General features: G+C 40.0%; 1 protein-coding gene across 4 annotated transcripts in view; it reads left to right on the plus strand.

Annotated features, from left to right (window-relative positions):
- Positions 1-285: 285 nt before the first annotated feature.
- SSBP2 (single stranded DNA binding protein 2) overlaps positions 286-15,206 on the plus strand; it is a 298,558-nt gene continuing 283,637 nt past the window's right edge. For all 4 annotated transcript variants that reach the window (XM_080804679.1, XM_080804678.1, XM_080804680.1 and 1 more), the window contains exon 1: positions 286-467. In XM_080804679.1, the coding sequence (XP_080660805.1) occupies positions 406-467 (62 nt within the window). In that variant the 5' untranslated portion in view covers positions 286-405. The remainder of the gene's footprint in view (positions 468-15,206) is intronic.

Consider the following 15,206-nt stretch of genomic DNA (forward strand, 5'->3'; position numbering starts at 1 on the left):
CGCGGGGGGAGGGGCGGCGCCGGAGAGAACAGCCAGTTGTTTAAAATCCTTCTAGAGCAGTTTCTAATTCCCCCCTTGCGCCGGGGTTCGGAGGGGGGAGGGGGGAAAGAGAGCGGGAGGAGGGAGGAGAACGGAGAGGGAAGGAGGGAGGGAACCCGAGAGGGAGGGAAAGGAGGGAGGAGACTGCCGCTTAGACTGTAGCAGCCACCGCGCGCTTCGCAAGGCCGGAGGGAGGGGGAGGCCTGTCAGTCTCGCGCGTTGCCTGGGCGAAGGGGGTGGAGCTTTGGCGTGGGGCGGCCAATAGTGGGGGTGGCTGCGTGGGTCGCCATGGGGACGGGGCTGTTCCCGGGGAGGCTGTGATGGGTTGACAGGTGCGTGACAGTGGGAGCTGCTCTCGGCACAAGCATGTACGGCAAAGGCAAGAGTAACAGCAGCGCCGTCCCGTCCGACAGCCAGGCCCGGGAGAAGTAAGTGTCTCCGCTTCTCACCCACCTCCGCCTTCACACGCGCGCACACACACGCACGCACTCGCACACTCTCTCGGAGACACACAGACCCAGACACTCTCCGCCTGGGGAGAGCCGGGGGTGGGCTGGCAGGGGGAGGGGTACACGAGGTGGGGGCGTGCGGTGCGGGGAGCGGCTATTTCCCAAGAGGTGCTCGCGCGGGGCGGGCGGCCTTGGGGGGCTGCCTGCGGGAGGGAGCGGGTGTGCTGGGGGGCGGTGGCGGTGCTGGTGCCGAGGATGGAAACTTGTTTGGGTGATTGGGGGAAATAACCCGCGGGTTCACCTCCTCACAAAGTAACTTTAGAGCTGGGGTCCGGGGCTGCGGGGACCCGGAGCGCTGCCGAGGGTCGCGGGGAGGGCGGAGGGGGGCAGCTGCGTGGAGGAGGGCTCGCAGTGAGACTGTGGGTGTTTGGAGGGGCGGGCTGGGGTCGGGGGCAGGCAGGGAGAGGGGCGCCGCGGCCAGGGGCTCCGGCGCCGGGGCTTGGGGCCGGGATCACCCGGCGAGGTGAGGGCGGCAGTGCCGGGCGCGCGGCGGGCGGAAGCCGGGCGCGGAGCGGCCGAGCGGGGCCCCGCGGGGCGCGGAGACGCGCGCGGGGCGCGGAGGGCGTGTGCGGGCGTGGGCCGGGTGGGCGTCGGGGCTTTCTTCAGCCGGTGAAGAGAGGCGGCTTCCGTGCTGCCCGGCGCCTGGCAGATCAGGGGTGGTCGGCGCCCGTTGTGGCGCTGCTGAAGTTTGGGAGTCTAAGAAGGACCGAGTTCCCGGAGAGGAAGAGTGTGCTGGCGAGAAGCGGGATCTGCTGGAGCAGGCTGGTGTTTCTGCCTCGCGGGCAGACCCAACTCCGCGCTGGCGGCTGGAGAACTTTTTTTTTGCAGACTTGCCGCCTCCCCAACGTCGGGGAGCCGCGGCTGCCCGGGCTGCGGGCCGGGCGGCCCCCGCTGGGCGGTGGTCGCGGGGCGCGCTGGGTTGGGAGTTGTGTGAGCCGCAGCGGCCGGGCGGGGGGAGGAAGGTTGTCTGGAGTGCGCTGGGAGCAGTGGTCCGAAAAGGGATTTGCCGGTAGGCGAGAAACGTTGAGGTGGGGAGATACAGGTGTTAACTCTGGTGGGAGCCCGGAGGAGGCAGGCGAGAAAAGAGCCCCTCCCGGCCCGGGATGCTGCTGTCACGGCACACTGCGAAGCAGGGTGGTTTGCTGCTATTCTTACGTACTTGTAACGGTGATTTGGTTGTTACTAAAAATGAGAGCGAATAGTGACTGTGACCACTGAGGAAGAAACCCTCTTTTCTGTGCAGCAGATCGGTGATTCCCAGTAACCACCTCCACTTTGAGGGGGAGGCTTATCCTTGTCACTGAACGCGCTCTGCCTTTCCGAGGGGGTTCACGCTGGGGAAAAGTCCGAGAGCATCTCTGAAGAGCTACTTTGGTTACCTTGCGCTTGGAAATAGAGGCGTGTAAATAAAAACCAAATATTCAGACGACCGACTTTCCCTCCTTTAGGCAGTTAGTAGTCTGAAAGTTTCTTGTGCCCTAGGGATGGGAACATTTCCTAATCTTAGTGTTGGCAGCAACACACCATTCCCATAAGATTTAGGGGTGGCAGGCCTTGATGGAGCAAAACAACCAAAAAATTTAAGGAGAGATGCTGGTTTGGTTTTGTTTTGTTTCCAGAGGTATTTTCTGAGGAGCTACATTTAGGAACTAGTTGATGTGCCGTGAAATATACAAAAGGCAATAATATAGCCTGGTTAAGAAACAGAAGTTACTAGAACTGAAGTTTTGAAATAACAGCCCAATTTATGTGCATTAATCATTTGGTTGTACTATACCTGATAAGATTAAAAGCTAGATGTTTTAATGATTACAGAGTATTGGGATTTCATATTACTGAGCATGAAGGAATTGAAATGTGTTGAGGCATTTGGGGTTGGTTGAATTTGAAAATCAAAGTAATTTTGGATTTTAGTTAGACTCCCAGGAATGTTGACTCTAATTTGTATCCTGATAACTTCCTAAAAAAAATTTTTTTTTAAAATTATGGGATAATAATGAGAATGTGATGTGTCTCTGGTTCTTTCTAGCCTAATTTTGTGATTCTGTCACGAAAACAGATAATTGCCACTTTTGCTGTCCAGTCTACCAAACTGAACGCCAAGTAATATCTACTGTTGAAAGTAAAGTGGTGAAGGTTCTGCTAGATGGTGCTATTTGATTCAAATATATTTCTTCCATTCATTATAATTGGCAGCAGGAATCCTGGACTAGTTTGCCTTATGAACTAAATATAGATGAAGAGGCCACTTTTGGGGAATTGACAGTCATTGTTCTGGATTAATTGTTGTTGCATTAATTTCTGGGTGAATGTTGTTTGAGGTAGATTCTATTTTATAGAATAACCTTAGCTTCATTTTGATGGGAGAATTGATTTGACCTCTCAGGTTTCCCTTTTATTATTCACTTGGGAGTTTAATGGCACTATTCTACAACAGTGTGCTAACTTCTGAAGATAGGGATCTTGAAGTTGTCCTTAAAGTGGATGTTACCAGATTAAAAAAAAAAAAAAATTAAGGTGTCATATTTTAAAAAGTACCTGAGCAAAAAAGAATTCTCCTTTAGTAAGAAAGTTAGAATTGTTCTGATCCTAAAAATCACAGAAATAACTTCTTTTTCAGTAATAAATATGTACTTATTTATTTTATTTTAATAAAAACTTTCTGAAAAAATGAGTTATGAATAATGGCATGCATATGAAAATACTGGCTTTATACTCTACCAGGAAATGTGTCTCCTAATGAGTTCATGGTGGATAGCTGACAATTGCTTACCTATATTATTATCTTTGCTTTCTCTTTCATTAATAGCTTACTGTATGGAATATTTGAAATTAATTTGTAGGTTTTATATAGTAGCTAAAGTTTTAGTGTATCGTTCTGGGCATAAAAATGTCCAAAGTCAAGTTAATTGCTAATTTTGTTGTTTTAATTTAATTTTATTTTTTTTTAAGGGAGAGATGGTAGGGAGAGGAGGAGCATAGGGAGAGGGAGGGAGAGAGAGAGAGAGAGAGAACTTTAAGTAGGCTTCACACCCAGCACAGAGCCCACTGCTGGGCTCTCTGAAGACCCTCAGATCATGACCTGAACTAAAATGAGGAGTTGGACACTCAACTGAGCCATGTAGCCACCCCTTTTTTGCTGTTTTAAAGACCAGAGGATCCAGTCTATACAAAGAGTTGGATTCTTTTAATTACAGAGCAAGTGATTGAAAACCCTTGGTGGGCGGTGGTATCTTTGCATAGAAATTTAAATTCTGATCCTGTTAGGTCATTTCCCCCTTTAGCAGGTTTTCTTCCTAACACTGATCACAATTATAATTAAGTAACTATGTAATTGCTTGTTTAATGTCTAGCTTCCTCTAAAATGTAAGTTTTTTTAGGGCAAGGAATGTTATTTCTAATTTCTTCTCTGAGGTATCCCTAACCTTAAGGATAGTGCCTTCAAATATTGAAAGCGCCAAATAAATACTGTTGAATAAATGAAGATGTTAGACTCAAAGAGATTTTTTTTTCAGGGTGGAAAAAGTTTTTTTTTTTTCAATTACCTCCAAAATAAGGAATTTGGAAATTTGAGTTCCACATTCTCTAGCTTCGTCATATTTAAAAAATAGCCAATGACAACAAAACAGTAATTATTATTTGTCATTCTACATGCCAGCCCCTGTGTTCCGGCATCATGTGTTTTTTCTTTAATTTTCCCAGCGATTCTGCAACATAGTAATTTTTTTTTCTCCGTTAAAGAGATAAGAAAACTAAAACTCAGACTAGTTAAATAATTCGCCCAGGGACACATTACGAACTGGGTTTCCAGTAAAGATTACTCTACCTTTAGAACTTGTGGTTAAAGCTGAAAGATACATTTTTTCGGTATACCAGATTGCCTTCCTGATCTAGGTTAGGATGCTGTAGTTTAAGGGAATGGTATTACATAATAAGATAAAACAGACTTTAAAGATTTGATCACATATGAATTCTTAACCTTTGGTGTACCATTTTGACAGACTGCCGATTTGTGTGTGGTGTGAGCAAGGCATAGAAATTTTATGAGTGGAAGTTGGAAGCCTAAAATAATGGAGAATGCTTGTTTCTTAAAATTTTTCCTTCCAGGAATTTTATTTGACTGCTTAAATTTTGAAATTAGATAGGCATGGTAGCTGTGAACAATTATTCTAAGAAACATTGCTTAACTTTGAGCCATATTGTACCCCACATGGCCACAGAAAGACTAACTGGCACCTGTAAATACATGAGTGGTGATAGTACTCTTATTAAACTAACTGCCTCTTTTAAAATTATGTCATAGCACAGAAAGATGAATCTTCTTTAAAGCAAAGTTAAACATAAGGTACACATACCAAACGGTGACATCATATTAAGTAAACTTGTGAGAAACCACAGAAATCAAACTGTGCATCTAACCTGGGGCTCTGAAAAGTAACTTTGGTTTTTCGGTTATGAATCTTTTAGTTGGATATACCAAGAAACAAATACCATATGTTCATTTTTAAGTGGCTAGGTCTAATGCACAATTTAAATACTATGCCATGTCATAGAGGGATTGTAGGGATTAATATCTGCCAGCATCACCTTAGTCCCCCCTTTTTTATTATTGTCACTCCTCTAAAAAAAACTGTAAACTTTTCTTCCTTCCTTTCTGAAGGAAATAAAGTTAAGACAAGTGAAGTAATGCATATCTCTTCAGAAATTTGTCTGATGGGCATTTAATAGTTAAATCAAGATTTCTAAAACTAGTGAAGGAATACTTTTTTGGGAATGATATTTTCTGTTTTAAATTGACTCTGCCCTTCCCAATCCCCAGGATGTTTACTCCAAAATACTAAATAACTTGTATCTAACATGTCATCTTATCTGTGAGATTTTTTCTATTGATTGATCTCTTTTCCATTATTGTAGAAGAATCTAAAAACCAACTTTTGTGAAGGAACAAACCTAGAGAAAAAAAGATGTAAGATGTTGAGAGTTAAATTTTAGTATTGTTTATCCAGAGATTTTTTTTTGGCTCTTAGAAATAGTTTTAGTATTGTAATGTATTTTTTCAGTGCTGTGAAAGAAAAGAATGAAAGGTTTATTTCCATGCTTTAGAGGCAGTTTGCCATATAAAACCAAATTAGGATGAAAACCAAACGTATCTCACATCTTCAATTATTACTAGGAAATAGAATAATTTTGTTTTACAGTTAAAACATAGACTGTGGGCAGGGGTTGAAATAATACATACATTGTAGTTTTGTTTTTTTTTTTAAAGATTTTATTTATTTATTTGACAGACAGAGATCACAAGTAGGCAGAGAGGCAGGCAGAGAGAGGAGGAAGCGGGCTCCCGATGCGGGGCTCCATCCCAGGACCCTGAGATCATGACCTGAGCCGAAGGCAGAGGCCTTAACCCACTGAGCCACCCAGGCGCCCCCATACATTGTAGTTTATTAACACTTCAACCTTACAGTTTAGTTAAAAGTAATATTTGGGAAAAAATAATTTTGAATTTAGAATCTTTTTCTATAGAGATCACAACTGTTAAATTTTGGGGCATAGGATTGAGGTTTAATGTACTGGATTTAGAAAACATGATAGTACTTCTTAGACTATATAGCTTAAAATACATATTGAAGATAATTATAATTTTATTTTGGAATACATGGAGATATTCTCTACTGTTGTGTCTACATTATTGCTTTGACGTTGGTATGGGAATGATACGAAACATGTGCATGCTGGTGATATATTGTTGATTTGTAATAAGTGAGCCTCTCTGTAAATGTGCTAAAATATTAATTTTATTAATAACTTACTGTTTCCTTGGGGAAGGACTTAAAATAGCAATGGAGTAATAGAATAAGATATATTTGTTAATATCTGAAGAGAGTTTAGAATAAAAAATAACTGCTTATATATAGATTTTAAACTTTGCTTATCTGATTTTATATGTATTTTACATATTTAGCATCTATTCATGTAAGGTTTTATTAATATATGTATATGACTTAATATGACTAAGACTGTGAATTATTTGACTATTATGCCAAAACAATGAATTCCACCAAAAATGGTCTGAAGAGTGGTCCACCAAAATTTATGTCCTACTTGTTTTCAGTAATAGTAGAGGAATATAGATGCTATTCTTACTTTCCCAAACTATATATTCTTATTCACGGTGTGAGGAGATTGAAAAACAGATGGAGAAATGGTCCACCCAGGGAATAATAGAGTTTTTCCAGGTGACTTTTAATAGCCCTTTAGCTAGCCCTGTCTGAATTTATGTTTGGTCATAATGGGTAACTGGTACTTTTTGTCAGAGTAGGTTAATAAAGATTTTTGAAAAGTGGAGCTAATAAAGTTATTGTAATATTGACAGAACTAAAAATTTATCTGGACTCAAAAGAGCCTGGACAGTTCGGTGCAATGGAAGAATTAATATTCATTTCTTATTCATCTTCAAAAGAGAGACTTAAGTTGGTGTCACGATTTTTAGTAATGATGAAACAACTCTGACATTTTATTTTAGGAATTTTGATGATCTTATTTCATGGAGGACCCTAAACATCTTTCCAGCAGTAATGAACCACTGTAACATTTTGAATCACAATTCAGCTAGAGTAAGCTTGAACCGATGACCCTGCTATCTCCTATTTTTGATCTTCTGCATTAATTTTACTTCATGGCATATCATACAAATAGTTCACAGAAAAAATTGTAGAGACTGAAGTGTAACACTATTTTTTTTTTCTATTTTGAAAGTTTTGTTTTTTGTTTTTTGTTTTTTTTTGGTAATTGTAGGTATGGTATAGTTTTACTTACTTATTTTTAAAATATTTTATTTATTTATTTGACAGAGAGAGAGAGAGAGAGAGAGAATGAGAGAGGGAAGGCGGAGTGCGAGAGGAAGAATCAGTCTTCCTGCTGAGCAGGGAGCCTGATCTGGGGCTAGATCTCAGGACCCTGAGTTCATGACCAGAGCCAAAGGCAGATGGTTAACGACTGAACCACCCAGGTGCCCCATAGTATAGTTTTAATAACTAATATAGTTGAGTTATTCATAATATAATCTAAGCCATATTAAAATACTGATGAAATGCTTGTGAAGGTGAGAATAGTAGATGAAAATTTGCATGTGGCTCTGTATGTGTAAGCTAAGAGAGGAGTTGATGCCAAGAACAGGCTCTTGCCTGAAATTGATATGATTATTTTTCTTTAGTGATCTGATATTTGGCTTGATTTTCCTTTTATTTACCTACTTCAAACTTGAGAAAGAAATACAGCTACTTTACTGATAGACGAAAGCCAGGTAAATGAATTACTCTATTAAAATGATTACATTTGATAGGATTAAAATAAATGTTTTCTGAAAAATAAGAAAATCCTAAGTATTTCATAAAGAGCTTGTGGAGTTTTGCCATAGAAAGTTTATTCTTTAATATTAACAAAACAGCAATGCTATCACTTAAATATTTTGTTTGTATTTGACCCATTACTTGCATTGTCCCATTTAATCCTTTTAAGAATTCACTAAACTGTTAGGTGCTATTTTCTGTTAATGTTAATAGAAGAAACAGAGGCTTAAGGGTTTATCATGCTTTTGGCGGCAGGTATTAAGACAGGAGATAGAAAATAGTTTAATTGATCAGAGTTTAAAAATAAATCTCACATAACAGGATGTCTGGAAGAGGTAGTTTCAGAGTTGATTGAGTGACTCAAGAATATCAGGGTTCTGGCTCAGTTTCTTTGCCAGTCCTCATGGTTTCCCTCTTACCAACATACCACTTTCCCAGTACCACTACCTCATACTACCAAGTCAAAGGCAGGAGGAAAGACAAGGCTTTTCCTTTTTGGGTCTCATTAATCAGGGAGGAAAACCTCTTCTTGAAGTTGCTTAGCAGTTATCTTCTTATGCCTTATTGAAGAGAATTGTAAAATTCCCTACCCTAAACCAATTACTGGCAAAGGTAATGGGATTACCATAATTGGCCTAAGTCAGTCATCTTCATCCTCTGGATTGGAAACCTTGCTCCCTTGTACCTGAGCTGCCTAAGCAAAACTGGAGATCTTTGGTAAGGAAGATGTATTGTAAAGATACAGAGAGAGTACAGTGAGTCCCCTCCTTTCATGGGACTTACTTTCAAGCTGAAGGAAAAACATAACAATAAACAAAGTAAATAAATACAGTAGGCAATTTCAGATAGTCATAGTGCTAAAAAATTATAGTGGAGTAGTGTAATATAGAGAAAGACTGGGAGGCTACATTAGACTGGTTGGTCAGGGGAAGGTTCTTGGAAAGGAGACATTTAAGCAGAATCCTGAGTAATATTTAAAGTATAAGTCATGAAAATACTTGGGGTTAGAGCATTTCAGACAGTTCTCAACTATAATTGAGGAAACCTGTAAGCATCAGCATAATTACTCAAGGATATATAAAGTATGAGATAAATTGGGGTAAGAACCTATGTTCCCTGGAGCCTGTTTTTTGTTTGTTTGTTTTGTTTTGTATTTTTACTGAGGAATTGAGCGGTGGGTCTAGTTTATCTGGGGTTTCCTAGGTAATAAGATTGACTGTCTTATTTCCTGAACCCCAGGGATGTACTTGTTCTAATTATGACAGTGGAGCATATGGCTTTTATAATAACATTGATAGAAATAGCTAAGATCTATTGAACCCTTAAAACCTATTGTATTGACAAAGGATGGTACAACTGGTATAATTATTTCTTGTAAATTTCCCAGGTTGGATTAGACCCCCTTCCCTTAATCTGTGCACTCATTGCAACCTCTCCTTTTCCTTTTCACATCCATTATAAATTAATGAATTATTTGTGTAATGTTCTGTTTAGTGTTTTATCTAGATTGGAATCTCCCTGAGGACAAGAACCATAGTGTCATCTTTTCAAATGTATTCTCACTGGTTAGCACAGTGCTTAGAATTCTGGTTAGATATCTGTGGAATAAATGAGTTAAGGATTTAATTTACAAAGAGCTTATAAACATATTGCAACACAATGTCACTACATCTAGTTTATTTTCTCCTCAATATTCTCATATTTGGTACCAGGATTATTATGTAATTTCTAAAGAAGAGTTTTCTATAAGAGGGGCGTTTAGTGGTCATTTTGTGCATTTTAGGACTGTAGGAGATTACCTAGTTGTATTACTCAGAAATGTGTGTGTATTTTTAAATATATATGTTTTTATTTCTATTTTTTATTTTTTTAAAGATTTTTATTTATTTGACAGAGAGGGAGAGAGCACGCACACTTCTGAGCACAAGCAGGGGGAGTGGCAGGCAGAGGGAGAAGCAGGCAGAGGAAAAAGAAGGCTCCCACTGAGCAAGGAGCCCCATTCGGGGCTTGATCCCAGGATCCTGAGATCATGACCTGAGCTGAAATCAAGAGTCCATCACTTAACTGACTGAGTCACCCAGGCTCCCCACATATATATTTTTAATATGAATTTTGGATAGAATAGTTTCCTTTTCGTTGTATTTCAAAAAATTTAGCAATATAAACAGAATTATACTTTATAGTTTCAAGGTGTTTTAATGTACCTTGTCTTATTTAAATCTCACAATAATTTTGGGAGATAGGTGGTAATTGTCATTGGCTATTGAGATTTATAGGTAGAAATTGACTTACTTAGGTAGGGTAATAGAGTTAATATGTGGCAGAACTGAGCTGTATTTAGATTTTTTTTGGTGCTAAGGTCAGTGTTTCTTTCATTATTCCATAGCTGCCTCTTTTAAAATGAGAGGATGGAGTCTGCTTAAGATTCTTTCTCCTCCTCACCCCCATTCTACCTCTCTAAAAAATAAATAAATAAATAAAATGAGAGGTTCATATATATTTCACAAAGGTTTATGTATGGATTTGATTCAGCAGAGAATCATGGATTACATAATAGTTTAAAGTTCATGTCAATACTTTGGTTAAGTGAAAAATATTGTTGTAGTGTCGTTAAACAAAATCTTTTTTTCTCCTTTAAAGATTTGCTTATTTTAGAGAGAACCCCTGAGCAGGGTTAGGGACAGAGGGAGAGAGAGAAGCCTCCATCAGACTGCCCACTGGGTGCAGAGCTAGATGTGGGGTTCTGTCCCGGGTCCCCGAGATCATGACCCCCACCGAAATTGAGTTGGCCATTCAACCACCTGAGCCACCTAGGTGCCCCACTTAAACACAATCTTATTCAATCTTACACAAATACAACTCCAGAAATGCTACATTATAAATAAAACCTGATATTTGTTTGAAATCTTTATGTTTTTGTTACATAAGTTAATTGATTTGGAATTTAGGGTAGTTTGAATTTCTAATTTGTGAAGGTTTGGGCTCTTTGATCAACGCACTCTTCTCTATGCCTTTGCCAGTTAGCTTCAATTTGCAGAGCTGGAATAACAATAAGGAAAGGGAAGGGTTTTTTCCCCCTTCCATATACCTGATTCTAATAAGGAAGGGAAAAGTCCTTTGATATGGATTACTGATAGACTATTCTTATCTTGTTTTTTTAAAATCATGATAACATATATAACATAAAATTTACCATTTTGACCATTTTTAGGTGTACATTTTAATGGCATTCAGTACATTCACATTGTTATCCAACTGTCAGCACCGTCCATCTCTAGAACATTTTCATTGCTCCAAACTGAAACTTTATACCCAATAAATAAATCCCTATTTTCTCTTCCCTCCAGCTTCTGGCACCCATCGTTCTCTGTTTTTGTCACATGAATTTGACTATTCTGAGTACCGTGTATGAGTGTCACCATGCAATGTTTGTCTTTTTATGTCTGGCTTTTCTTGCGTAATCCCTTCAGCAACTTCATAAAGTAGATATAAACCTCATTTTACATAGAGGGAAAGTGAGTTTCACTGAAGTTATACACTTTGTCCAAGGCCATATAGTAAGTTGCACAGTCTGGATTCAAACTCAGGTTTCTTACTTCATTGCCCGTCTTAACCTTTTGCCTGAGTGTTTCATTGCTTGATATGGGGAAAATATAACGGGAGTTGTGAGGGTGGGGAGTGGGACGGGAATGCTTGGATTGTTCTCTTCACAAGTATCCACCATTTTTAGTTGGGGTGGGAGGCAATAGAGAAGAGAGGTGTGAAGGAAAAAGGTTAAGGAAGGCATTTTACAGCTCCTAGGAAGGTGGGCAGAATTATATAGCTACCAACAGTGTTCCACAATAGCTCCAAATTCTTTAGCTGGTATGAGATTTAACAGCTTGAATGTAATGCTTGTTGGAGAGGAAGATGCCAGTTAGGAGCTCAGGTTATAATTTCAGGTAAAGCTGTTTCTCCATTCTTTTTGCATGTAAAGGTGAAGTACTCTGGCCTAAGTTGCTTTCCTTAGTAAATTTTAGAGTCAGAAATAAACAGATGAGAAATATGTAATGTCTCAAAAAAAACTTTCTCTTCTAATTACGAGTCTCTTCCAACCAGCATATGGCCTGTTGGTTTTCTGTTTGTTTTTGGACTAGGGCATCTGGAAAGTTCCATGTGCTCCAGGAGCAATAGTACAACCATACTGAGTCTAGTACTACAGTACATTTCTATAGTACTAACTATTAGAAAAAGTAGAAACAATTCCTTAGTTTCATTTTTTCACAGCATTATGAACTATTTGTCATTTATAATTGGATTAAAATTATGTGATGATTACATTTTATTCAGTGCATTTAAGCAATAGCAATTATTAGGAAGCCATTAAAGGTGTTTCAATAAGCAATTTTTTAAACCCTGAATTAAACTGAGAGACTAATACAGTTGTTTTTTTCATTTAGAAATACTGTAATGGAGAAATCTGAGTGAAGTTTCTTATTATCAAGTGCATATACATGCACACATACACAAATATGTATGTGTATATACTGGGAATAGTTTTCAGGTAGGAATTCATTTGAGGAAATGACTTACTAGTTTATTTGAATTTGAATGGTACTGGGTCAATTATGTAAGTGAGTTGGATTTATAAATTCAGGCCCAAAAAGGTTTGGGTGTAGGCAAGTTTTTACTAAACATTAAAGGGTGCTGATGCTTTTCTGTAAGATGGGTATAACATTAGCAAGAGAACTCATAGCAAGCCCTGGCAAAATGCTCCTAGATGCCAGATGTTGCTGTGTTTGTATTAGTCAGATCCCCAGCAGGATAGCTCCTTCAAAAGGAAAACTGGAGAGAGTTTAAGGTCAAAACTAACTAGGGATAGAGGGACACCCAGGAATTAGCAACAAGGAAAGAGTTTCCACCCCCCATCCCAACTCCCTTAGTTCTGAAGGGAAACAGGGACAGAGAAGTTACCAGAATCTGGTAAGTGCTATGGTCATTGCAGAAAGGCTACTTACGGGGCGCCTGGCTCTGCCTTCTGCTCAGGTCATGATCCCAGGGTCCTGGGATCGCCTGCATCAGGCTCTCTGCTCAGCAGGGAGCCTGCTTCCCCCTCTCTCTCTGCCTGTCTTTCTGCCTACTTGTGATCTCTCTCTGTCAAATAAATAAATAAAATGTTAAAAAAAAAAAAAAAAAGAAAGGCTACTCACCTGTTCTGTGACTTTACCAAGAGGACCACAGCCACTGTCAAACCCACTGTAAACAGAGGCTAGAGGCCTGGCAAAGAGGAGATCTTCCCTCTTTTCCTGTCCTCTGATCTACTGATGCCTCCTTTCCAAAGAGCCTAAGTGGGAGCCAGAGCGCAAGGGAGAGGATATAATACCTCCTTTAGAGATCAGCCTCCCAGGTCACAGCACGGCAGAAAGGGTAGAGGGTATATCCGACAGGACCAATGAAGACTATCCAGGACAGTGTTCAAGTTTTAATTTTTTATACATTTGAAGCAGTTATTCCTGTTTTTGTTTTTTATTTTGTATAGAATGACCTTTGAAAATGAAACTTTTTAAAAAGTTGGGTTTTGTCAAAATAGCATTTAAAATTAGTTTTTAAAACCCATGTAACTATTTAGTGATAGTATAAATTTGTATACATTTTAAGAGGTGGGGGTAATATTCCTTCAGCTTTCTGCTGTCTCCCCATTCCTTTATTCATTTAAAAAGTGTTAACCATCTCTTTCTCTCTCTGTTAGACTGCATTGAGCCCTCTTTAGTAAGATCTGAATAACAATGCACTCTCTGCCCACCAGGAGTTCACTATCCACTGGGGACTCACTATAGGTCCTTTTTTTTTTTTTTTTTTAAGTATATGTGCAGCTGAAGCGAGCACATGAGGGAACTCACTATCAGTAATTACCTTACTGAGTAACAAGCACTATAATGGGAATAGAAGGTACATGGGAGTTCTGCAAAAGGGCATGAATCCAGCGGAGGGCTATGATATTTCCAGGAGATATTTCTTTTTTTTTTTCTTTTTAAAAAAGATTTCATTTATTTATTTGACACACAGAGAGAGAGTGCACAAGCAGGGAGGAGGGGCAGAGGGAGAGGGAAAAGCAGATGTGGGGGCTCCATCCCAGGACCCTGGGATCATGACCTGAGCTGAAGGCAGACGCTTAACCTACTAAGCCACCCAGGTGCCCTCCAGGAGATATTTCTTTCTCTCTCTCTCTTTTTTTTTTAAGATTTTATTTATTTATTTGATAGAGAGCATAAGCAGGGGGAGTGTCAGGCAGAGGGAGAGGGAGTAGTAGGCTCCCTGCTAAGCAGGGAGCCCAATGAAGGCCTGGATCCCAGGACCTAGGATAATGACCTGAGCTGAAGGCAGATGCTTAACCAACTGAGCCACCCAGGTGCCTCCAGGAGATATTTCTAAGAGGATGTTTATTAAACAAGACATAAGCATTAGCCAAATTTGGGTTGGAGGGGAGCAGAAAGTAAAGAGTATTCTAGGGAGAGAGAGAAACATGTTCAGAAACAGGAAAGTACTAAGGAGAATGCTGTATTTGGTGGACTGTAAGAAAGTTGGTATGACTGGATGTGCTGTAGGTTAGGTAGAGGATGTGTTGCCAGATACGTCTGGCAAGTTAAACAGGAACTATTTCAAGAATGATCTTGAATGACAGCTTGACCTGAGAGAGAAACAATTTTAAACAGAAAAGTGACATCTGAGGTGCATTTTAGAAGAATCCTTCTGGAAGTAACACAGAGGGTGGGGTAAAGGAGACAGCAATGTTAGGAAACTATTGTAATAAGTAAGCTATGGTAATAATATATCATTTCTACCTTGCACTCGGTCTTAGGATTTAGGATACATAGGACTTGATGGCTTAAATGTGAAAACATTAGGATTTTTAAGATGGCTGTAATTATGGATAGAAATTTCAGTATGAGCCTTGGAGGAACTACAGGAGGAAGAACAGATAGGAGATGTAAGGAGGAAGATGATGAGTTCAGTTTGAAAGGCCAGTCGTACCTAGATATGGAGCACTTGAAGCCATGAGATGGGAATGAAGTGTGAAGAGACCAAAGATGGTAATATTTAAGGGCCAAGTGGAAGAGGAATTTGAGATTGAGACTGAAAAGGAACACTAGAGAGATATGAGGGAAACTCACAAGGATTGGTGACTGTCACAGAAGGCAAGGCAGGGAATTTTTGCAAATGAAGGCCTATGAAGGCTTAAATTTTTAGAATAAGAGGTTGTCTGTGAACTTACGGACAGTTTCAGTGAAGTGGACCTAAGTTAACATGCAGTATTTTGAGGAGTTGAATA

This window comes from Martes martes (genome assembly GCF_963455335.1).
Source record: "Martes martes genome assembly, chromosome: 5".
NCBI classification, from domain to species: domain Eukaryota; kingdom Metazoa; phylum Chordata; class Mammalia; order Carnivora; family Mustelidae; genus Martes; species Martes martes.